Source organism: Lagopus muta, chromosome 1 (assembly GCF_023343835.1).
Source record: "Lagopus muta isolate bLagMut1 chromosome 1, bLagMut1 primary, whole genome shotgun sequence".
In the NCBI taxonomy this organism is placed as follows: Eukaryota; Metazoa; Chordata; class Aves; order Galliformes; family Phasianidae; genus Lagopus; species Lagopus muta.
Genome location: NC_064433.1, coordinates 176,573,905 through 176,600,162, shown reverse-complemented (window position 1 = coordinate 176,600,162; position 26,258 = coordinate 176,573,905). Strand labels below are relative to the sequence as shown.

The window sequence follows — 26,258 nt, the reverse complement described above, 5'->3', positions numbered from 1 at the left end:
ATGCAACGGTTTCAAATTACACATTATCTGAACAACCCTTCAGAACACCCAGGCCCTGTACTATACTCATTCTTTACACATCTTCCTACTCAGGAAACTAAGGGATCTAGCTTAACATTTTCTAAAGTTTTTCCTCAACTTTCTGTATACAAAACACTTTATCTGCATAGTATTTTGTAATCTTGCAAATTCAACTAACTATTTTTTTTTTTTTTTAATGTGTGTGTTTTCAAACAGAGCACATAGAAGAGCCTTCACTTCCATTTCCAATTGCAGATGCTGAAAACAACAGAGATTCAACAGCTATTCCTCCAGCCTTCTTCGGCTGGTGAGGAAAACAAGCCTGAAATTCATAGAACTGTATCTCAAGTCACTACTTATAATTATTATTTTTTAAATAAGAGAAAGAATATATCCAATTCCCAGGTAATGTTATTTTAAGACACTAGCTATGTTCAAAGTGAATCAGATATTTAACTTGTTAGTCCAAAAACAGCTAGTGAGAAGTATTTTGGGGAAGAAAACAGCCTGAAAAGGCAGTGGGAAAAGAAAACAGCGTATGTCAGGTAACAGCACAGCCTAATCAGCACCATAAAAGCTTATTCTATGAATATTCCAAATATAACAGGATGCGCTGATTATAATTCAGATTAAAATAATTTGTGATATAGTAATTCATTTAGATATGGGAATGATGTAGGTGTTGTTAGAATAACCCAAGTTTTAGTGGCCTCATTGGAAGCATTACTCTGCTCCACTTTGTGAGGAAGGTGAAGTTAAACCCAGCTGATGTTGGTTCACAGACATTTACCTGGAGTGACCTGAAGTTTCATACTGCTCCAAGTGGGCAGTCATTGGTAGCTGAAGAAAAGTCACTTCACCTTTTTTTCCCTGCTGGAAAACTGGAACATACTGTGCCAAGATGCTAAGGAGAATGCCCTTCACCAAGGCTAAAAGAAGGTAAATTTATATTCGTCTGTTATACTAAACACAGAATCTCTCTTTTTTGTATGCTTTACCTATAACGTGCTAAATTGGTGGGTGTTTCTGGGACTAATTTAGTTTCCATTACTAAAAGTAATATTAAGAAACATAGAGTGTTTTAACAGCTTCAAAAGACCTAAGAATGAACAACGAGTTAATCTCACATTATTCAATTAGTGTAGCTAATTGATAATTGCATGATTTATTAAAAAGAACATCAAATGAGTGCAATATTCTGCTTGAAAAATTCATATTTTTAAACACCAAACAAGACTGAACTTCATAAACAGCAATACAATGAACACACTCCTTGCAAGCAATGATTTGGAGCTGTACGACTGTGGGTTTTGTACCTCATGGGCCTGTGTTCGCAGATATTCACTGCAGTTAATGCAGGGCGGTTGGACTACATGACCTTTAAGGGTCCCCTCCAACTCAAATGATTCTATTCTATGATTCTTCAGGAACTCCTCTGCAACTCTTGCATGCAGAACATGGGAAAATTTGCTCATGCAGCTGATGAGTGAGACTTAACTCCAATGTTCCCATGCTCGTGGTTTCAATTGCTGCAGGATAACAGATTTTACAGGCCCTGCAGGCCCTGCTTTGATCACTGCCCTTGTCCCATGAAAGGGAACTGAACTCGGCCCACCAGCAGCACACAGAAGATGCAGGCAAATCCTGCATATCAGAAATACTGCAATGTGTTTTCCATTTTATTAATTCAACTCCTCAAGCAATTAGTTTCACAATATGCTTCTTCATCTATGACTGAAGGTCTCTTGCCATTTTCAGTTTCTCCAAATTTATGAACAGGAATATAAAATCTATTCCTGTAACAGCCCTAAGAGAGAAAATTCTGGTTATAAAACAAGGGAAAAAGCCTCCCAGGGGCTGCTGAGGCAAGCTTTCATCTGATCATAAGAGATCCAGTAAGAAGGAACAAGGCCCCTCCTCACACATGTATCTCTGAGGGCTTTCTGAGCCCTGGATCCCTGTTACAGAGATCACCTGCAAGCTGGGTGGCTGCCAGCTCCAGCAATGGGGCAGGGCTGGAGCAGCCAGGGCACCTCCCTGCTGCAAGCACGCCAACAGATGACAGTGATGTGGTGGTGTTCTGCAACTGGGGGAGAAAATTAAAAATCACATAGTAATCACACAGTAATACACACAGTAATAAAAATCACAAGTAGTGTCCTTGACCCTGAAGAATATAGGAAGCTAAGTTAAACAGCAGTGAAGTATGATTGTTACTACATAAGGAAGACTGAACATCAAAGTTTCAGCTCAGAAAATTAAAAAATAAAGTTAGAATCAGAGTCATGTGCCTGACAGACAAGACCGTTTCCTTGCAAATGTATAAAAGCAGAGCATCACGTCATATGAAGAACTCCAACAATTCACATCCACTTCTCCCTTCCTTGCAAATATTTTGCATGTGGACATTGTTAGATCTCTTCCCATACCATCCCTATTTAAAAGGCTAATAGAGTGTGCTCTGGTGGAACAAGAGCTACAAAACCTAGCCATCAAACACACTGCACATACAGTGTATTCTTCTGTAAAATAGAGAAAAACATATTTTGCATGTCAGCAACACAGAGGCTGGTGACACACTGGAACAGGTTGCCCAAGGAGGTTGTGGATGCCCCATCTCTGAAGGCATTCAAGGCCAGGCTGTGTCTCTGGGCAGCCTGGTCTGGGGGTTGGTGACCCTGCACATAGCAGGGGATGGAAACTAGATGATCTTCGAGGGCCTTTTCAACCCAGGTCATTCTATGATTCAACACTACAGTTAACACACACGCTGTGTGAATTCGTTCCTGTCCTCAACAATTAAAGTGTTCTTTTTAAATGTTGGATAGCAAGTATTTAATTGAAACACTAGAGCATTAATGGTGCAGTGCATTAGCACGTGAAAGTAAAGATATTATATTTAATGACAGGGAAAACTTTCAGATGTAAAATCTTTAAGAATTGAGACAAAATACACTTCACCACAGCAGAGGTTATTTTATAATTTGACATTTCAGAACAATAGCTTAGGAAAAGCGGACATAAATTTGCTATAAACACAGCATCTCCCTTTTAAATTGAACCACAAAAGGACACTGGTGCCAGGCAGCTTCTTCAAACACTTCTGTGATTTGGTTCATCCCAGTGGGAGGCTCTGAAGAGCAGAAGTCAGCTGTGTAAGCCCACACAACTGGCTTTTTAAAGACAAATTTCAGGACAGAAAAAAAGCCACTGACCTGTCTTCATAATTCACTCAAATTATGACTAGGATATTGTAGCTCCCATTATTTTCAGTACCCTACAGCAACACAGTTACTTTCAAAGAATGTTTACTTAATAATTCCAAGTTACACGGCAAGTTACAAATGTACAAGATTGCTCTGTTACCAGTGTCTTTTTTTAAGACATCAAAGCACATTTCTGAACACGCACGCTTTGTTTTTGTACACAAGGAAGCAAGAAGCATACCACAGATTGCCTCCCTGAGAGCCATCATCCTCCATCAGAGCCATAAATCAGTGCACAAACTGAGATGACAGCATTGGTTTCAGAATGACGAAGGTGTGCGAGATTTCTTTCTCTGTCCGAGACAAGGAAAACTGATTTTAATCTACATATAAAATATCCAAAATGCATGCTTTCAAAGCCTTTCACTCAGACTAACATTTATGTCTGTATCATGTTTTATTTAAAAGGAATCATGTCCTTTGATCCTTCTGTTATTAAGAGTTAAACTTTGGGCCGATGCTTTGCATACATTTCAAGCATGTTATGACTGCTGGGCTATTTAACTACACAGGGATTATATGGGAAGTATTACAGGAAGTTTGATCTTTAAAAGAAAAGCACAAACTCAATCACCTTTGCAGAATTGATTTTTAAGGCTACGGTGGATTTCTTTTGACAATTTTCAAAATGTTTGCGTGAGATTTACAGGAAAAAAAAAAGGCAAAACAAACTTTTATTAAAGTTAGGAATGAAGGATGGTAAAAACTGCAATGTGCACTTTGGTACCAAAACAAACATTTATTAAACACAAGTATGGGGAACTCGGATGTACAAATCAGTAAAATGAGGCATTCTACATTTTGGCTTATGGTCATAATTCTATTAGAAAATAATTGTTCATTTTGTTTGGATGAAATAGCAGAAACAACACCCTCTTTAAAGAAATATATATTCTGATTCTGTAGTCCTTCAATGATTCTGTTTATCCTACCAGTAGGGAAAAGTTAGCAGAAGGAACGTGAATGCTGTATCTGTAACAATAACCAAAACAAATGAAAAAATGAAGAATACATTTAAATTTACAAATAGCAAAGCTGTAATAATGATTCCATTGCATCATCAAGGTGAGAAAAGACTTCTAAGATAGTCTAAATAAATAAATAAATAGTCTAAACCCATTAACCTTCTGCATACTACTGCCCTGAATTATAGGGCATTGGTTAACTGTTTTTTCATTTATTATTATTATTATTCTGCAGTTGCTGATCAGTCTGTAGGTAGATTGCATTAACAAATTTTAAGAATGATGGGATTATGTAAAAAGAACCCTTGGCCCCAGCCACAGATTAAGTAGTCATGTCACACGCTTTCTATTCTGCCACCTTGAAAACTTTTTCAAAGCCATTCTAAATCCGTGTGAAGGTTTTCAAAGCAGAATGCTTTCAAAAACCATCTGCGAAAGAAAGCATGCTAGAAATAAACCAGCCAGCTATTTTAAAAATTTCTGTGATTATTAATTTTTAGACACCCACAAAAGGCCCCAGAAAAGCCCAACTCTACAAGTATTCAGCTACTTAAAAAGCAATTTAAACAAAATCTTTCAGTACTACATTGAAAGCATAAGCACAAATCCAATTTGATAGCTGAAAAATGTAAAATACCAGTTAATAATATTCACTTGTTTTGAGCTTCACACTGCAATCTGTACTTAACTCTTTGATAAAGGTTACATTATGCCTAAGACTAACAGCAGAATCAGTGTCCCTCATCTTGTTTGATACCAATTCACTGGGAAGCAATGCTAAACGTGGGGAAAAAAAAAAAAAAAAAGACACCTCAAGCCCTGCAACTTAATGTAGCCTTCTCAAAAGAGACAGAAATAAAAAAAGGTAGGTCTCAAAATTCAGTAAGGAGGCAATCATGCAATAGATATTTCCAAAGAAAACACAACTGGAAATATATTACATTTTGTAATTTTTTTTTCTCTAACTTCAGATTTTAACAAAATGGATCACTGTATCTCTAGCAGGGCTCCAAAAAGCAGAGTCAGCTGATATAAACCTGTGCACAAATGTGACTCATGGGTAGGAGACACCTTCTTGGCATCCAAGACTTACTGCCAAGCAGTCCCCTCTTATCACTTCTGGCAAAGCCATTTTTCACACACCCTAAGGCATAGAAATAATTAGTTCAATCAAAGATTAATAACTGTCTTTTTCTCTATGCCAGAGACTCCAGAATAAGTCTGTGCCATTTCCTAACGGACCACCTCAGGCTGGAAATTGGGAATAGGCTCTGCGCCAGAGGGCGGTGGGCATGGAGCAGCCTGCCCAGGGCAGTGGGCACGGCCCAAGTGCTGGAGCTCAGGGAGTTTGGACAACGCTCTCAGACACAGGGCCTGGATTTTGGGTGGTGCTGTGTGAAGCCAGGAGCTGGACTCCATGATCTTTAGGGTCCCTTCCACTTAAGACTTCTTTAGCCTTACCTAACTCCTTATCCGTAGCAGTGATATGTGGAACAGAACAAGACTGCAAGAACTGACGAAACACCTTGCTGTTTCCACAATAACCACTATAAACAAGTACAGAAACATAGTTCACGTTTCCTTCATGAGTACACACCAGAGGAAACAAATGACTTCCTGGAGACCATAAAATGGAATCACTAACCGATGCAGAGCAGGACAAACTCACACAGCTGAAAACAGAAGCTGCCAGCTACCAGCAGACCCACATCTCATAACAAACAAAAAGCAAACTAGAGCCCCTCAGCCCTTTCAATCTTGACTTACAAAGGAGACTCACAATGTATTTCCAGAAAATAAGCTAGCAAACAAAAATTCATAATTTTACAGTGCAGTAAATTTCACTGCACTATTTTACTAAACAGAACAACGTTAATACCAACACTGATCTTACGGCCCACACAGTCCTCCACATATCACTTCGTGTTAAGCACACGTACAGCTCACTTTGCTTCCCTGTTCACTACTGGCCAGTAACACTCCCTGACAACACAGCCTTTTCTCTAATCTAACTGGCATTTTACATTATATTCAGAATCACTGCTCTTCAGTCATCCTTTGTTTACATCACATCTGAGGAATGCCTTACATGATTAAGGTGTCACATGAAAATGCAGATATCACAGTTACGCCACCTATGAGCACCTACTATGATAGGCAAATAGAAAAAGGGCAAAATCTTCTGATCTTACCATACTTGTCAACAGAAAAAGTGATTGTAAACTTTGTTAACTAAGTTAGACAAAAGTACAATTACAATGTAAAATCCTCATATCTCTGCCACAGATACACTCCTTTGCTCATTAGAAAATGTAATTCTAAAGACAATTAAACTACATTCAAAACAGAAAAGCAGCAAATTAGGCTCCTGTAAGTTTTCCATCACTGCAGCAGCCCAGCCTACACCCTTCACCTTAGCAACTCTGCTTTTCTCACTTGCACAGGAGCCAACTTTTGATGGAACTGGTTGCCAGTCTTCTACTGGAAAAACCAAATGGTTGTGTGTGGACCAAACACAGCTAGCAAGAGAAGAATGGACTTTTAAGCTACAGTACTTAACAACTGCAGCCTTTTTTTTCATTTGATTTTAACACTGAACTCCTCTCAGTGAAGGATCTGATCATGGTCCAAATTTGCCTTTTGTGTTCAACAGCATACTAACACATGAAATGCAGTGGTGTGATACTTGTTAAAAAGAAGCCCATTAAATCACCAAAGCCAGAAACAGAACATAATTATCATAACAAAGTATTTTTGAAGAGAAATGTAGGGTTTAATAGAATGCTTACTCTTTGGAGGTATAAATCATATCCTAAAAGGCTGCAAGACACACAATCAACTAACCAGCATTCTTAATTATATCTTAATGCAAAATGCCCTTTGTTCCTAAACACTCTTTTTATCATACACCTATTTTCCTATCAATGATGAATTAACATTTTTGACAAAGAGAGAAGGATAGGCGGGCAAAGTACAAAGCCATAAAAAGCAAGGTGTATCATGGCTGTTCTGTAAGCAAAGGCCTCCAGACATCACGATATGCTGATAATGCATATATTACCTTTCTGCCACTAACCTTTTCTTCACTAGTTCAATTCGCAGCTCGGTTCCAACCTGATACCCACTCTGGGATGCTTTCCCCCCAGGAGCAGACTGACTCACAACCACCCCCTTCCCTCATCATAGAAATTCCACTGCCTACCCCATTCCTTGCACTGTTGTTTCCAACCCACCGTTCAGCTTTTCAAACAAGAAGTTATCCTCTGGTCCTGCCTTGCATGTCACATAACTACCATTGCTGCAACTATTTTTGTTTCTACATAGACAAAGGTTAGGGAGGATTTAATCCTTTAACATTCAGTACACACCAATTTCACTGCAGGAAAATGACAGCTAAGGTTATGAATTATGTTTAGTGTTTTGTTTAGCGTCATCTTCTCATCCATTCTCAGCTTTTTTTTTTTGCACAGAATCATAAATGTTGGAAAACACACCCAAGATCACCTAGTCCAACCCTCCACCCATCAGAATCATGCTCACTAAACCATGCACCTAGCTGCCAGATCTACGCGTTTCTTGAATACCTCCAGGGACATACACCACCTCCCTGGACAACCCGTTCCACTGCCTCAACACTCTTACTAAGAAGAAATTTTTCATAACATCCAACTGGAACCTCCCCTGGTGCAACTTAAGGTCATTATCCTCCATCTCTCTCTTTTCTCTTTTTTTAAGTACAAAAACAATTCAAGCTTTGCCATCAATTCAAAACAAGTACAAAAACAATTCAAGCTTTGCCCAGTTAGCACTGGGGTTATTCCATCTTTCTACTCATTGCATTTCACATAGTAACTTTTATTTATTTATTTATTTTTAATATTTTCAGTGTGAGTATTTCTGAACAGCCCATTTTGCAGGACATCAAAGTCACAAAAGGAAGGACTCAAGAAACTTCCTCAATTACCACTTGTAGTTCAGTGAAAACTTGCCTTCTCTCTTCTACACATACAGTAGTTACATGATTTTGGAAGTTTTTTCAGTTATTTTAGTATTCTAAAATACACTTTAACCCCCGCAGATCTGCTGCATAGCACCACTTTCACTCCATAACTGCATTAAATTAGTTCTTACAATAGCACGGGCCTCCTCCACTTGGGCAAAGGGAATAATTGGTCAATTTGGTAGGATCTTACCCTGGTTAATCAAGGAAAACAGAATCCCAGGACTGCCATTTTACAGACCAGACTTCCCAGCACACAGACTCCACAAGGACTGTCCTTCCCCATTCCTTTATTCTGCATTGCAGAGCCTCCCCTGACAGTCCTATATTCTCCATCTCATCTTCATCGCAACAGTTTTGAATAACTTCAGCCTAAGTCTGGCTCTTGGCACAGAGAATTTCAGAGTGAGGTAGTTGCATTCTAACACATAGGAACACCTGGAAATAGGTGAAATTTCCAGAAACACCTGGAAATAAAAAAAAAAATGTTGAGTAAAATTATCTGTCAGCAAAGTGTAGGAGCTACTTGGAAACCGACTTCAGACGCCCTTTGACTTCCATGAGCAAGTCCTGAGGGCACAACTGATGCCCCAGCTCCTAGAAGCACACAGATATGCTGGTATTTATGCTGTAGGTTCAGAAGTAAAATTTCACAATTTATCCGTCTTCTGTCCAAGGTACGTACTTACTGCCAAACAAGTATCTCATCAAGTTGTATCACAGCACCACAGTTTAACAGCAGAAGCACTGGAGGTACATCCCACTTGCTTCTCTGCTGAGTTTGATACAAAGCAAAATTAGTAAATTGCCAGTAAAGAGAGCAGTCATCAGCAGATGGGGATACAATGTTTAGACAAGCTAATTTAGTGCTTCATCAAAACACGGCACTGTGGAGGAAATGCTTCTTTATAGTGGAAAGGTGCATATGTTATGGTTAACATTTCAAGATGTGCTGAGAGTTGTCCACACTGTCTTATCCTCTGCCGTCTGCCAGCACATGACAGGAGTGGTTCTGATCTCCTTCATGGAATCCCTGAAGAGCAGTGCAAGCGTAATGATTTAAAAGCCCATGAAACACTCTAGTCTGTCCTCCTCAGGTCTTTTTAGCTCCCTGCTCACTTGGTTGATAATACATGTTACTAAGAGCTGCTTTAAAAAAGAATTTCAAGGGTTCCTAAGAAAACAAAGACAGAAATGTTAATGAAGACCCTGTCTTTGAGAAATATTGCTGTTTCTTGGACAGACACTGTGCACACACATAAGGGTGTTTCAGAAACATCAGTGATAATGAAGCAGTTTCAAAGAAAGATGGACAAAATACAACGTGTTTGCTTGGTCTGGCATCTTCTATCCTTGTCACTAGGGAGAATGCCTATTTTTGGAGGCCATATGTAGTTTGCAGTCACTCTGGTTTTGAAAAGTAAAGGCTCTGCCCTCCAGATGATGTCCAAGATACATCTGATGCAATCCATAGTATGCAATGGCTCCCCACTGCCACAGGGTGTCACAAGTTTAATAATGTTTAACTAGACTTCAAAATGCTGCAAGTGGAAATGACAGGGAGAGTCCAATTGCAGCTTAACAAAAGCTATTACCTCAGCTAAACTCATCAACAGCAGCTGTGAAATTTGTTACAAATTTTCAGGATCGATAGCAGCTACGGGCAGGACCAGGAGGCAGGGAAACTACCGTATCTCACCATACGGATCCATTTTGAATTGGTTCCTTGTACTGAAAGTATTTTAATTGTTTTGCTCCTGAGATTTTGTTCATATCTGGAAAACACTGCCATTAAAAATAATCTTCAGAATAACTGTCTTCAGAATTATCACCATTTCTTACTTCCACAGATTAAAAAATATATATATAACTACTGAAACTACAGTATAAATTACCAATACTTAGACATATGTTAATTTTGAAAAGCAACCACCACGATTTCAGTACTTGCCCTGTCTTGAGTTCGTTACATTTTGTGATAACAGCATTAAGAGGTTGCTCCAGAAGTAATGCCTCCTATTTATTTCCATGGAAATGACAACTTACACAAAAAGCACAATAACACTATTTGAAAAAGCATATTCTCAGCTACAAAATACTGCTTTTCTGCACAGTCACCACCATTAGCTATGCATTTTCACTCACCACTGACGAACAAAAGCCTGATGCCATCCTCACAGAAATCTGCATCGTCATCTGGAACATGGCTTGTCCTTCTCATTGCTGTCCCCATAGCTAAAAAAACTCCACACAGAGGCACATCTGACATCATGGGCCAACATAATAAAATAGGAGGCATTGCTTTTGGAGCAGCAGTCATAATTGGGAAGGGAGAGAAGGAGAAGAAACTCATACAATAATTTTAAATGTTGGAAAAAAAAACACATTTTCACTTAATGATTTCACATAAATACATACATACACAAACACAACACTACAACAGATACATTTATGAGAGACAGAACACTCAATAGTGTCATTTTATTTGCACAATATCTGACCTTAAAGAACAGTACGATTCACCTGAACTTCAGGGTTTCATGTTTCCAACTACATGCCAACATCATTTGCTCATGTCAGCCTTCAACTAAAATTCAATGCTGATGTGCAACCCCAGCTCCTTACATTTTCTTTCTAGAGGGAGGCATTTAAGGGCCAAAGAGGCTGAAAAGTAGATATTGATGTTTTGTCACTCCGTAACTTATTTTGTAGTTAGCTCTGTAAATGCTAATGTCTGATGATGATAACACAGCTGAGAAGTGTTGAGGGCAGCTTATAGAAATACCACACACTTTGCCAGGTTTCCAATTCTGCTTTTTAAAACTACAAAGGTAGCCTACTGCTGCAAATTGCAACAAGAACACAGGACGTGAAAGCCAAACATTTACGACCCTACATTTTCTACCTGACACACACACTTGTATTTTTATTAGACTGAAGAATCCCAGTATAAGCACCCAGACCACAGCAGATCAGAACATTTAAACACACGCAAAACTTGCTTAGGTGTCTTTGCTTTTAACAAAACACTCAGAACTGTGCTCAGCTTTAAGGATATATTTATGCTATGTTAGTTTAACCAGAATTTAAGCAAACAGAAATTAAGCATAATTTGATAATCTCATTTCCAAAGCAAGTATTTTAGGGTGCTTTTTTAGCTGAGTTGTTTTACCACATTTGAAAACCAAGTATAAAGATGATACTATATACACACACATAATGGTCTCTAGAAATGAAATAGCCTGGGTCAATTCCAAGGCCATCTTTGTACTTTCCCCACATTCTGCATTCCAAGACTAGGGAGCCTGATTTTTCTCAGCTTTCTGCTTTCTTATATTTCATCTTCAAGGTAAGTGTAGGACATTTTCACTGCATCCCATCTATCTTCTCCAGTTTTTGCTATCTTCTGCTCAGCTTTTCCCTTTGTGAACAATGTGATGCTTGTGTAAATTAGAAATCTCAAGGGAAGCCAGTGGATTTAAATTAAGTACACATGAGAGAATCTATTTCATTTTTATTAATGTATAAAAAATTACAAGTCTGACTGATTTTGAAGTAGTGCTCTGAGATTAATAAGAATCAGTCTTAACTAAAACATGCTCTGAAATCATTTACAAAGGCAATTCTGTTTATATACATATTATACACATGTGTATAGACACACACATTGATACATACTGTTAAAGGAGGAGAAAAAAGTAATCCTAACAGCCTTAAAAATGAACTAAGAAATTAATTATGAATTGTTAAATACTGTGAGCCACTAATGGGCTTATAGAAATTTTGCTTTTACACTCCGTGACTAAACTACTCAATTACTTTTGCATTTTAAACCTTTTATTCATTAATTCCAAAAATATGGAAATAAAAATGAAAAGACTTCCAATAGCTGCCTGCAGTAGGTTTGGGTTGCAGCAACAGCTTTCTGTTGGTGAGGTGAGCTGCTTCTCTGCAGGAGTTACAGCTCTCACTTCAGTTCTGAATGAGCCAGTGCTGTGATCAGATTTGTGTCATTAGGATTTTGTGATAAGGCAGTAAAAAAACAAACAAACAACAACAACCCTCTTCTTCCCTTCCCCGGTTAGGAAAGGTAACAACGAAAAGCTCCCTGGAAGCTGTGAATATACAGCAAAATCATGAGGAACGCATGCAGACTTTACGTCTCTAGTGTCTGATGCCAGAGAGGAGAGAAATCTCAATGCGAAAATGATGTAACGAAACCTGTTTGCAGCATGGCCAGAAACCAACAGATTCTCCCTTCCTGAACAATCAATCCACTCTCTTCCCCCAAATCATTACCCCGTCGAAACATCAGACTGACAGCTCTCACAAAGGAGGAGCAACAGATGCACAATAATGAATTTCTAATCTCCTAGGAAGCACTGCCCAACTGCAGAACGACAAAAACAAAAAGTAAGGCTACCAAGGTAGCACCAGGGACAGTCACTGTCCACATCTCCAGCAATCTTTCCCCAGATTCTGTGGAGCAATGAAGCTACCAGGTCGCTAGCAGAAGCTAGCCAGCTACACTGAAATACACAGAGAGAAAGGGTTTAGTGACCTATATGTTCAATATAAACAGAGCATAATTTGGAGCAACTTGTTTTTTTCCCCTCAAATTTTGACCTCTTATAGGCAGTTTCTTTTCTATAGTGTCTCTATATCTGTCTCAGCTTTGAGGATCTCATTTTCCACACTCATGAAAAAGCTTCCACAGAATCAGCCACCTCCTGGCAGCCCCAGGAAGGCACAGACCGCCTTCTGTTCTTTCCTTCTGTGAACCTGCCACTTTCCATGAAGATCAGTATGTAATTACACCACCGCCATATTCTAATTAATATTACGGCATCTGAAATATTTAATAATTGAGCTGATACAGGAAATAATTGCAACCTCTACAGTGCACAATAAACAATAATGCGATAAGTTCGTATTTTGAATCAGCAGAAAAGCTTGGGCGTTCACTTGAAAGTATAACAAATGGAGAAGCCCTCTCCATTAGTTCATCTAAACAAAGTATGTTAAATTAAGATTGTGTATTAACTGTTCTTCTGAAATCAACATTTATTTCAAACTGGAACATCCATGAACCAGCGCAAATAATGCAATAATTGTTTACATGATATTTTAATAGGGAATGCCAAGGTATTAAACAGTCTTTTGTGACAGTAAGGATTTAATACACTTCTTTATAAGAACTTCCCTCCCCCCCCAATAAAATAAAAGTATAAATAAGAAATCCTTCACAAATGAACCGCTGAAGAGATTCCAACTCCCCACCCCACAGCATTCTTGCTCTCAAGTCAGACAGCATTTTACAAGGAAAATACAGAGCTTCCCTTTGAGTAAAAAGGAAAGAATGCCAATAATTAGCCACCCAGGAGGCATTTGTCTCACAATATTTTTGTTACTCCATGGCTTCCATTGTGATAGGATTTGTGAAGACTTACAAGTAGGCTTGGAAACATAGCTTCTAATTCAACAGTGCTGGCTTGCCGTAAGTAACCCTCACTTGTTAGTTAGAAATCATCAAGATCCTTTTCTTGGACATTTTCAATGGCCACAGAAAACACACAATTTTTTTTGTGGTGCACCCCAGAAATTTGAGCTAAAAACTACAGCATTTACATAATGTTCTTCTCACTCCATTTAAAGGGACAAAAACAGTTGCTGCTTTAAAAAGCAGAATAGAATCTTATGGCAAACTTAACACTGAAAATATTAGTAACTGAATAAAAGGCTTATTTGGAAAGCTGATTTAGAAAAGACCTAAATATCATAACCTCAGATGCAAAAACTCTTAAGAGAACTTACTGGGCTCCTATCCAAAGACACAGAAGAATATAAACCACAGAATTACAGACATAGGTGAAATGACAGAGATGAACAGAGATGCTTGCTTTCTGCAGTGATGAAAAAAATGAACTTAAAACCAAAACAAATAAAAGGTCCCTGAAAGGAATGTTATGGGTAAATTCTTACTATAATCTGGGTCACAATCTGGAAGCAGAAAATGGTATTATCAAAGTATGAGAAAGTGAAGTTATACTCTACAATAAAACGTGGTACAATTTTTGTACAAGAAATTCTACTTTTAAAACAAGGGGAGGGTTGTTTTTCTTTTTTCCCATTGTCAAAGAGTAATTTTGATTTAAACAAAGAAAACATCGCTTTTTTATTAACATTCTCAACAGAAAAGCCAGAGGCTCAGAATGTGAATCAACTGCACCGCCCTATCCTCAGTTCTGTGGGTGTCTCCTCCATGTCAGACACGTTAATGGGACAACAGTGAAATTCTAGGGGAAGTTTCTTCCTTTTTTTTCAGCAGGCTCTGGTAGGTAAGCATCAGCATACACACAAAGTTATAGATAAATATAAAAATATTAGGAAAAAAATATTTTTCAGAAACAGTGCTGACGTATTGGAATGGGCTGCTGGTGGAATCATCATACCTGGAGGTGTTCAAGAACTGTGTAGATCTGGCACTTCAGGACATGGTTTTGTGGGCATGGTGCTGATGGGCTGATGGCTGGACGAGCTCATCTTAGAGGTCTTTTCCAACTTAATGATTCTGTGATTGCCTAATTGCTTCAAAAATGCTTTTTTTCTTGTCTACTCCCCCCGTTTTGATTTCTTCAGAAATTATTGAAGAAAATATTACTACATGTCAACTGTACAATTGCACATACCTAGAACTTTACAAGGATCAAATGCACCCATACCCAAAAAAACTTTTACTGCTTTCTCTACTACTTAATCTGAAATGCACACCTAGCATGTGCTATGTCAACAGAGTCATAGGAAAGATGATACACCAAAGACAAAAAAGCAAAGAAAACTAAAAAAAAGTCTGAATGTTACCTCCAGACATTAAATTTTACTTATTAAATCTACAGTTACGTGAAATGGTAAAAGTTACTGCTGAATTGCAACTTGTAAGTGCACTAAACCTCTGTAATCAGACTCTTTGAGCATCCACCATCAGACTCTTTGAGCTGAAAGCAATTGAGGCTTCCTCAAGAACAAATACTATCATGCCTTACTCTAAGAGAGGACTGCAGCCCCCAACTATTCAGTGCAATTACCTAAGTACATTTAATTTGGAACTATCATCACCTTTCAGTGGGAATAGATTTGTATTAGAATAGCAGCCACGGACCTAGCAGCTTTCTCAAACTGCCACGTAGAACAAGAGTAATTATCATTTGGAACAGAAGAGCTTGAAAGACCACAAACCTGCCCGCTGCCATTTCCAGATCATAACATCCCCGTACATTCTCAAAGGAAGATGTTATTACACTTTCAAACAAAGCTAAGGCTTTGACATCCTTCACATTAACAACTCAAGAAAAAACAGACCACCACAAAGAGGTGGTGATTTACTCTAACTGATTTAGACTTCCGAAAGGGAGAAAGTAAGAAAAAAATATTTTTCTATCTATAAATCTAAAATAATTACAGCAAAATATTTGAAAAAAGAATAATACTTTCCCATTCTATTTTCATCTCTACATACATTTCACAACTAGTACGAAAAAATATTTTAACTACACATTTGAATTAATCTTACACACACATTTTTTCTTTTTAATAGTGACTGAAGTATCAAATCTGAATACATGAAGTCCAATTCTCCTTTCACCTTAAGGCACTTTCCTTGTTCTTAGCAAGTTGCAGTACTTCAGCAGAGGAAATGGACAGTGGAAATAATCAGTATTGATAGAGTATGTTACTACCATACTGTGTAAGTCCAAATTTAGGAAAAAAAAACATTAGAAAATTTGACAGCTGTATATGTAGATACATATATGATCAGGTTTTTTTTGTTTTGTTTTGTTTCAAACAGCAGAAGTAATCCCAAGGTATGCTTCTACTTTCTGCAGCACATTTTAGATAACAAAGAAAACAGAAAATCCTCCACTCAGAAAACAAAAAATAATTCCACTCAAAAATCAAGCAAAGAAGTTCCATATGTATCATAGCTAAGCAGAAATCTTACAAACTCATTTATTTAAAACTGAAAGAAAAATTAAGAAGAATTTTTTTTTTCTTTTTTTTCCCCTCTCTTTCTCTCTCTCCCTTTTTTTCTCTTCACAATATGAGGAATTCAGGCAATTAACTGGAAAATCAATAGTCAAACGCACCAGACACCTGAATTTGAATCTGACCCAAAGAGTTGAAGAGGAATGGTACTTGGAGATGAACTCCACGTCCTTCTGTTTCTTGTCCATCAGGTGAAAACTGAACCTGAGCAAGAGCCTCTGCTGACACAGATCTAGAAAGGTTTTAAATTATTATAATGTGGAAGTGAAAGAGGAAAGCAAATAATGATCAGAAACATTGAGAGGGAAATACCAGCCCCTAAGCTAAAGTACGTTTCCATGATTACAGATGGCAGGCTTCAGAAAATTCAGCCTTGATTTTGATAGCTGCACATGAGTTGTCAACTTGCTAGGAAAGAGTGGTGCCAGTAACTCCAAAATCGTGTTAATTCTTAACAAGCACTGGCACATCAAGAATAGAGACAATTGTTACCATATATCTGAGCCCAAGAAACAGATTTAAACAAGTCTGTCTGGGAATGCTTAGCTCACAATGTTAGCAGGAAAAAAGATAATGAGCTAAACCAATTGGAGCACAGATCTCCCACTTGACTTAGCAGAGAAGTACAGATCAAATCTTTTCATTCCACTGCAGATAGAAAACACAGCTTAAAGCCACAGATCAAATCAAAAAGCGTGTCTCAGTGGGAGCAAAAGAGGAAAACAAAAAGCCTTTAAGTAACTGATCGGCATGTATTACTCTTAGGGTTCTCCTGGAGATCTGACTTGAGACTGTATGACAAATACTCATCTCTGTGTCACCAACAAAATACTATCAAAAATTATCAGAATGCATTTAAAGGACAGAGTGGTTTTGCAGATGAGATAGAAAAAATGTACCCTTTTGGCACCTGTTGAATATACACAGCATATAACGCCTGAATTCTTCATATTTTAAAGCTGCAGAAATCCTGTAGCGATGCGGACAACCCGTCTACAAGCACCTAGAGCTGTAACCACCAGGTCACTGCACTGTTACTGAATTTCTCCTGGAAGCTGTACTCCTATAACATCCATTCTCTATGCTTGCTGGAATCCTACTGAATCCCAGTCAGTTTCAAAAATAAGATGTGAAATTACTTCAGTAGAATCATATCAAAAAGTATCAGATTTCACTTAAATCTTCTGAAGCCAATTTTAAGTTCTGACAGCATGGGCAAAAGTTTAAATACAGTTTGGGGATTTGCCTTTTTTTTTTTTTTTTTTTTTTTTTTAATTTAATACCTCATGTAGGCTTCCAGAAATTTTAGCCAACCACTTTAGCTTACCAAATGTGACCTTTGAAATTAAATACTTACATAACTGGTTTTGTAACAAGAAGATTATTCCTTCAACAGCAGAAATACTTACAGACTTGGCAAATCCTCTTCCCCAGTGTAGCCCAAGGCAGTTCCTGGACTGGGTATGACAGTGGGAGAAAGAGAGGCATGTAAGAATGCAGGGATGGTGCTGGGCTGGGAGGAAGGAATGCCTCACTTCTGAATGAACAGACATCATCAGAAGGGAAACTGCAGCCTGCTCAACCCAAACAGAAAGGAAATGCCTGAAACAAGAAAGGGCAACCTTCCCCACCAGGGAGTTTGTCCTCCAAGGTCGAATTCATGCAAAAAAGCTTCATAACTGAAAAGACAAGGAAAAAGAAATGGACAGATTTAAGCACCATAATATAAGCATACATCCTTGTAAGGATCTAATAGAAGACAGGACACATCCAGGAGGCAGAATGTCACCTCGTGCCACCAGGGATCACTGACATGTAACCACTCCACAGTGTTCACAGGCATGGTCACATTTGGGAATTTCATGAACGTGGCAGGCTCAAATTTCAAGTAAAAAGCAGTAGACACTGCAAAAAGAGGAAAATTATATTCAAGTAAAGATAAAAATAAGGTTGTTTTTTTTTTTTTAATTTTAATTTTGTTTCATGCATTTTCATGAATGTGAGGAAAATGAGCTTGTGCAAGTGGCTTTGCACTGCTGGAGCAGTCAATTCTCACATTGCACATAATGGATTTACAACCTCAAACGTGTAATGCGGCCAAGCAAAAGGTGCTCTGGCAGGGGATTTCACATCTCATCAAATGACAACTGTGAACTTCACAGCAGAGATTAAACCCATGTCTCAGTAGCCAACCATGTGGTAGTTCCATTAAAGGCACAGACAATTTAGCATGCCTAAAAATATGGAAATTATCCCTTAAGAGGGAAGTTTAAGAAGTGATACCTGTATAGATATATAGCCTTACGTAAATTAGCACTTTTCTGACTCAACAGATCTTTTCAGCTTCTTTGTAACACAGAAAGTACAATGTATTATTTCTGTTTAAATATTCACAGTGCGTGACAGAAAGATGGTTGTAAAATAGGTTTCAGCACTGAAAAATTGATGTCTCGTGCATAGACATCATAAAACGAAGACAGGAATCAACTAAATAAAATTAACAGCAATTTGTTCCACAACAGTTTAAAATATGGATGAGACTACCAATTATGCAGCTGTTGAACAGAACAACTCATTAAATAATTAAAACTGGATTATTAATTTTCTAGTTTTGATGTAATTTACTTGTATAACATGCAAGCATCTCTGATTTATACTCAGGGCAGAAACTCATTTTGTGAGTTGGTTGCATTTTACTAGAATTATTACTCTGTTTCTTACTGCAAGTGTTTTATAAGCACTGAGCTCATGATTATTTTCAAGTACCAGGAATGGCAAACTGACTGCAACACTCACATAAAAAGGAAGCAACATGCAGGCTCCTTTCAAATAGTTCTTGGGAAAAAAAAAATCAAGGGAGGTTTGAAGTGGGATGTGCCTGTAATGCAATTCTATTACACAGGGACAAGAAAACATAAGACAACCTCTTATTCATGCAGGACAAATAGCTGTGCCAAAAGCACAAATTACACCTAATTACAGGGTATAACTCTGTCATCTTTCTTTCTATAACCTAGCCGTTTACACACTTTGATTTTTGACTTCCATTTGGGTTTATTAACATCAAAGCTTTGTCATCACTTATCTGTGTCTGCAGACTTTTTTACCTGAGGCAATAAATAAAAACTTCTTTGCATTTCAGCTTTTCAGATGCATGGAAGGTTTAGCCTACATTGTTCTTATGTTTCATGCTTATTAAACCTTCGTATGTTGTTGTAAAGTTTATTGCCCTGGGCATATCGATCCTAAATGTACTATAATTAAACCTACTCTCATTGCATCTAAATGCATTAGCACTCTCCTATGATAAATTTTGTTCTTACTGGTAATGCTATCTTTCATGTAATTACAATGTCTTAAATAGAAATGTAATGGACAATTCAGCTTAATGCATTGTTTAGCTTTTTGTCAAACAAAATGGCAATGAATTTTTTAATTAAGCTATATGGAGCTTTTTTCTGTATATATGGATTACAGCAAAAACACAGACGACCACCCCCAACAGAATGGAGAAAGTAGTGAGTGCTAGAAGAATAATATAATCTTGACAGCCATTTTCTCTTAAAGTTGAAATCAGAGAAAGGTGAGTGACAGACTTCTGCTTGAAAGCTAACAAGCACTAACACATAGTCAAAAATTAATCTGAAGTCATCAACTGCTAAAATGTAACTTCCTAGCATTAAATAAAAAGGTATTTCAAAATAAAATGTCTCTTGAATCACATATATTACATCTGAATCCATTCAAATCCAATATGGGTAAGAATCTTCCTGAAAGAAAAAAGATTTTACAGACTGGACAAACTTTTTTTTTTTTGTTACCATGAAGAAAAAGTTTCCTTTTCCTTCTCAAGGAAGATCAATTAATGCAGAGTAGTACATACAAATAACTGCTGAAGTTATCTGGCCTCAGATTGAATATGCCCATTCCATACAGCCATGTATCCACAAGTTTCCTTAATCTCTATTTTTCTAAAACAAATATAATTTTTAATACATTTCCACAATACTCCCAAGTATGGGAAAAAACTACAGCTACAAATTTGTTTAATCAGCACGTCAAAGCCCTGCGATGATAAAAATTCAAAACCTCATCAAATGTTTCACTACTCCATGAATCTGACTTTTAGAAAGTTCTTTCTAAGATTTCCTTTGAGTAACTCCTAGCATTCTGAACCCTTACATTACTTATCATGGTCACTGCTGGCACAACAGACTATGTCTCTATTTTCCTGCAACAGCCTTTTACATACTAGAGTGCCTACGTTGTCTTCTCTGTAGACTGAAGAACTGAACGTTTACTCTTTCTCCCAGGGATGTTCTCCACACTTCTGTTCACCCACACAGTCTTTGTCCAGACTCTGAGGAGTCCCAGCCTTCCCCGGAAGGGGATGCTCATGTGGAGTCCACTGCTCCAGCACAGTCCCCCATAACACTGACTGAAGACAAGGCTGACTCCGCTCATTTTACCAGCTACACTCTTACCCACAGATTCCAGTGGAAGGATCACCCTCTGATCAGTAAAGTGCTATCAAATCAAAACAATGCATACTGCATCAAAATAATCTTTTTTTGGAGGACTGCTATGATTCACCAGAAGTAAATGTTTCCTTATCTCCACTGAGATTCATCTATTGGTTTGCAGATTATTCTTCCAGCTTTTCAGGATCATTTTGGAATGTGACCTTGTTCTCCTGTACAGCCCCTGCCCTATTCTGTGTTATCTGCACAATGATCCCAGCTATTCTCTGTCACCAAGATCAGTAGGTAAAAAACAGAAAGAAGAATAAGACTCCAGGCAGGTTTCCAAAGAAACTCTATTAAATGTATCTTTTCATTTTGAGAGAAAGTCATTAACAATTAATAGCAAAACTAATCCAACCATTTTTGCACTTACTGTACCTAAGTTTCTCCTAGACCACACTTCTCTGCATTACTTGTGAAAATATCACAGAAGACTAATTAAGGCCTTGAAGTAAAGTCAAAGCAAAAGGCAGCTACTCCTCTGGTTCTACTTGCAGGTTCTGCTATTTTAACATAGAGAAATTAAACTTAGTTTGTGATTATTTATTCTTGACAAGCCCACGCTGGCAATTATTCATCTGTTGATACCTTGTAGACACATAAAAACAGTTTGACAAACCATTTTTCTCAATATTTAGACGACTGCACTTACTGTTCCTGATTCCTCTCTCCCCCTCAACAACTGGTACATTTATTCAGTCCATCCCGCACCACTCCTCAAAGATCAGGTTACTATTAGATGACTTAGAAGGTGATTTGGATAACACAAGCAGTAAATATTGGCAGCACTGCTTCAGATGAGTTAATATGGCTTTATCCTTTCCATATTTCCTACTTAGGAACCAACTGGAAAAAATCTCAAGACAGGGATGATTGTAAGCTAGAACTTACACAAAGAAGAGTATATTTGTCTCTGTATCCTCAATAAAATCACTAGAACAATACTACATTAGTCTGACACCGTCTCAAAGTAGTAAACTCTTTGTGTTTTTTCACATCTCTTACCTACATCTTCATTTCTAATGACTTTTTCCACTGAAATTTGTTGTGAAAATCATAAACGGGTGAGTTCAATGAAGTAGGATCATAGCCACCTGCAACACTTTTCCCACTGAAGTTTCAGCACTAGTGGCCAGGTAAGAACAGCATTCTGATACAAGCATATTCAAATCTGAGCTTTGCTTTCTCTTCAATTCTTACACATTTCTTTCACTAAGAAGAATGATTATAGCTTTAAAAATGTTAATAAATGAAGTTTAAAATAAGATGTCCCAAATGACATGAAATTCTAGAACAGGCTTCCAATTAAGAGATTACAAAAACAAAAGACACAATGGGTTAAAATGGAGAGCAATTTGTGACTTGAATTATGCACTATACATTTACCTGCTATAGAAGGGTTTTAGATTTGAGGTCCCACAGGGCTCTAGCCAGCCTACAGGTTCCTAAACATCTACTGTTCTTTCTGAATTGTTTTACACTTCCTACCATTACCTCTCCCCAATTTGTGTGACATGCCCAAACAATAAATTTACCGTGTACCATTGGCTTTCTTCACCTGATCCAGTAGTTCTAGTCATTTTTTCTTGGCTCTGTGCTTTGGCCTATGAATACGGCAGGTCTCTTTTGAAACCGATACAGTGCCCTTTCATTAAGATCACAGACATCCACTCTGCAAACAGATGTTCCAGCTGAAGGAGGCAGTTTCCCTTCCCTCCTTTTCATTACCGTTTTATCACCAGTGATGCATGCTAATGCAGTCAGTTTTGCCTGAAGCGGGACTGGGAACATCACATGGCTTGGCTGTGGGGAGCAATGGGCAGCTGATGAATAGTAAAAAATGATTAAGAGTGGTGACATTCTCTACAGACTTAGTACAGAAGACAAAGCTTGCCCACTTACCTAACTATGGGTTCAATATTGCCCTTTCTTTCTGTCATTTATGTACCACTCACCTATTTCCTTATGACTTCTTCTGCCAGGGAGGACAAGCAAAATACATTTTTGTGTATTTTTCCCAAACTTTCAACTTATTTCTTGTTCTTAGTTTGTACTGGGCTTGCTGTCCTGGAATCCAGAAGTCATTTACCTTGGCATTTAGTTGGGACACATCCATCAAGGAGTCGCTTTCATGACTGTTTTCCAATAACTGAAGAGGTCCAAACCCTCATTCTTGACACCAATGACTTGGTGATTCTGTTACATATTTACCCGCCTTTTCTGAAATGCAGAAAATTAGAAGGTCACCAGAATATTTACCTCTAACCACCTTCCATGATCTGCACTAGCCTCACTTCAGCACTTGAACAGAAATTTGGCAGTGTCATTTTTTATGGTGAAAGTTATCTTTTTTCCCCCAACACAGGAGACAATGCTTTTTTCCATTTTGTATCTATATAAGCTACTAGCATTCCAGACAAAAATGATACCTGTTGGATTCTGTATTTCAGATTCATCCAACTCTCTGAAATGCTTCCTGGCCAGCACTTAGCATATTTATTCAGGGTTTATTACAGATACTTCGCTGAATATTACAAATTCAAGATATTGTGCCAAGAAGAATTAAACAACAGATATCCTGACTAAGACTATGGATATCTGACTGTGTTCACACACGAGCAATTGAAACCACAAATACTTGAGGTTAATTCTGGAACTCACTCAAAAAACACACACAAAAAACAACAAAAACAAAACCCACCAAACAACCCAGCAGGTAAAGTTCAAAAATGAGCTACAAGGTCGATTACATCTTGTGAAACGTATCTAGAGCTCAATCTATTTCTCCCGTCTGAAAAGATTACAGAGTAATTTTTTTCAGGGTAGTTATTTCCTACAAAATTATTAAAGCTTCTTTATTTTGAGGTGCGATCTACAGGCATAGCAAGAAAAAATTAGAAGATTCAGAAAGGTGCCACACTGGCACCTATGACAATAACAGGCAAACTGATGCTGTAAGAACAATGACGGTGGCTTTCACAGTCTCTCCAACAAGCAAACAAAAAACCAAAAGGGATTTAAGGTGGCAAAATATACTTTGCTCTGCCCTCCTATGCCTTGCAGAAATAACTTGAGATGGGTAATAGTGAAAAAGATCATCACTGTAGCTGCTTGAAGTGGTAAAATTGTTAGAAACTCAGACTCTTCAAGCATGCTTGCTGCCCAGAACCAGGAAACTGAAACATCAAGCTTCCTCACATTAGTTGATCCCTACACATGAAGTGGATTTTAGATGTGTTACATCACAAACAGCCTATTACAAACATGTTCTTTGTAAAGAAATATGTAATTATTTCCTTTCTTTATGACAAAAATCACAGTTGTTTTGAAAGATTTAAACCCAGCCGTTTGTGTGCTTTTGTGCCTCCATACACATATATATGTATATGTGCACACATATACATGCAAAGAACTACATATAAACAGTTACACACAACATTCAGATAACTGGAGAATAATGGCACCAGTATAAACAATCACTTTATGAAGTACACAGGGTCAAGTAGTTTCTGTTTACTTTTCAGTATGATAGGAAATTTTAAAAAATGCTATTTAAAAATATTTGCCTGCTTTCAGCCCACCCCTTGAAACAGAGCAGTAAATTTGACGAGAAATAAGAATTGTGTGATAAAACACAGAAAATGAGAGGTTATACTGCTATTACTTCTATGTAACTGATATTTGGCAAAAACATCACTTGTATGTGTTCTGATTTGACGCACATAAATAAACAAACTGCTTAATTTTTACACTCTTCTGCTCAAGGGAATCAGAATATAACTCCCACACAATTTGTACTTTGGCATATTTCAAGCTTAGGACAGAAACGTAACTCCGAGCATCACCAAACACACACAGAGATCTCCCAGCACAGTGATCTGTAGCGTCCTCTCCACTGTACGACTAGGCAACTTGTATATTTTAACCTGCTACAAAAACTGCTATAATCTTACACCCCAAACATGTAAAACCATAGACTTAGAACTTTTTCCAAAAATACGTACATTGAAAATGGCGTACGTGCAAGAAAAGTGTACTTGAAACATAACTTTTGTTGAGTCATCTGTACACAATGGCTAAGCTTCTGGAGAACAGCCACAGCAATGACAACAGAGTAAATCACAGAATATCCCGAGTTGGAAGGGACCCACAAGGATCACTTAGTCCAACCCCTGGCTCCACACTGGACCACCCAAATCAAGCCCTGTGTCTGAGAGCGCTTCCAAACACTCCCTGAGCTCCAGCACTGGGGCCGTGCCCACAGCCCTGGGCAGCTGTTCCATGCCCACCGCCCTCTGGCGCAGACCCTTTCCCTCACCCCCAGCCGCCCTCCCCTGACGCAGCTCCATGCCGTTCCCCGTCGCTGTCACACAGAGCAGAGCTCAGCGCTGCCCTCCGCTCCCTGTGAGGAGCTGCGGCCATCAGGCCTCCCCTCAGCCTGCTCTGCTCCGGGCTGAGCACACCAGCAACTCATACATCTTCTGCTTTAGAACCTTCTCCATCTCCATATACCTCGTTTGGACATTCTCTAAAAGCTCTGTGTCCTTTTTATACTGTGGCAATCAAACCGCACGCAGAACTCGAGGAGAGGCCACAGAGCACAGAGGGAAAACTACTTCCCTTGACCTGCTAGCAAGGCCATACCTGATGCACCCCAGAATACAACTGGCCTTCCTGGCTGCCTGGACAATGTACATACGAAAGAGAAAATGTTAAATGAAGATGCTAAATTCTATTTCTTTTCTTTGATTCCTAACAAAGGGTGCGCACCTAGTAACATCATCCACTTTAATCTGATTGCATCATTCTCATTGGTGAGAGAGAACTGCTGGTGCACAACATTAACAGTGGTAATTCTGAAAGCCATAAAGAAAGCAAAGTCAAGCAGAAAAAAAAAAAAAAAGAAGTCATTGAAGAACAAAATAAGCCAAATTATGACAACAGAGAAATACATGAACATGAGTACTCCATAAAGCTTAAAAAGAAAGTCTTATACAATAAACAAAAATAAAACATGGCCACATAAAATACTGTGTGGCACAAGAGGGACTCCAGAAGAGGAGAATCTCAGGTAGTGGGTGGTATTCAGGTTTAAAGAATGGGGTTAAGGATGCAAATGACGGAAATTTCTCAGATCATAGCCTTTAACAGCAATGTGACTACAGCTAGGTTCTACAAATCATTTTGGCAAAAGTATGTTCCACATAAGAATGCAATAATAACAAGGCAAATTGAAAGATAGTTTCAAGTGCTACACTTTTATTTGTGCAACCAAGAGTAACAGTGGAATTCATCTTACTATTTTATTCCAACTTCCAGAAAAAGAAGTCCACAATCTAATACATCCATAATGAGAGATTAAGAGACCTTCCTCTGGAGGATCTATTATATAGCACCAAAATTCAATTGAAATCTATGTTTAAGGAGATAATGGAGGAAG

At 38.1% G+C, this 26,258-nt stretch overlaps 1 protein-coding gene across 3 annotated transcripts in view; it reads right to left on the bottom strand.

The window, feature by feature from the left end:
* Positions 1-26,258, bottom strand: part of MICU2 (mitochondrial calcium uptake 2) — a 130,646-nt gene that overhangs the window by 82,893 nt on the left and 21,495 nt on the right. The window contains exon 1 of one of the 3 annotated variants that reach the window (XM_048934304.1): positions 22,908-23,035. The exons of the other annotated variants lie outside the window; for them this stretch is intronic. Within the exon in view, the coding sequence (XP_048790261.1) occupies positions 22,908-22,934 (27 nt within the window). The 5' untranslated portion in view covers positions 22,935-23,035. Of the gene's footprint in view, positions 1-22,907; positions 23,036-26,258 lie in introns of those variants that run through there. 3 annotated transcript variants of the gene reach the window in all.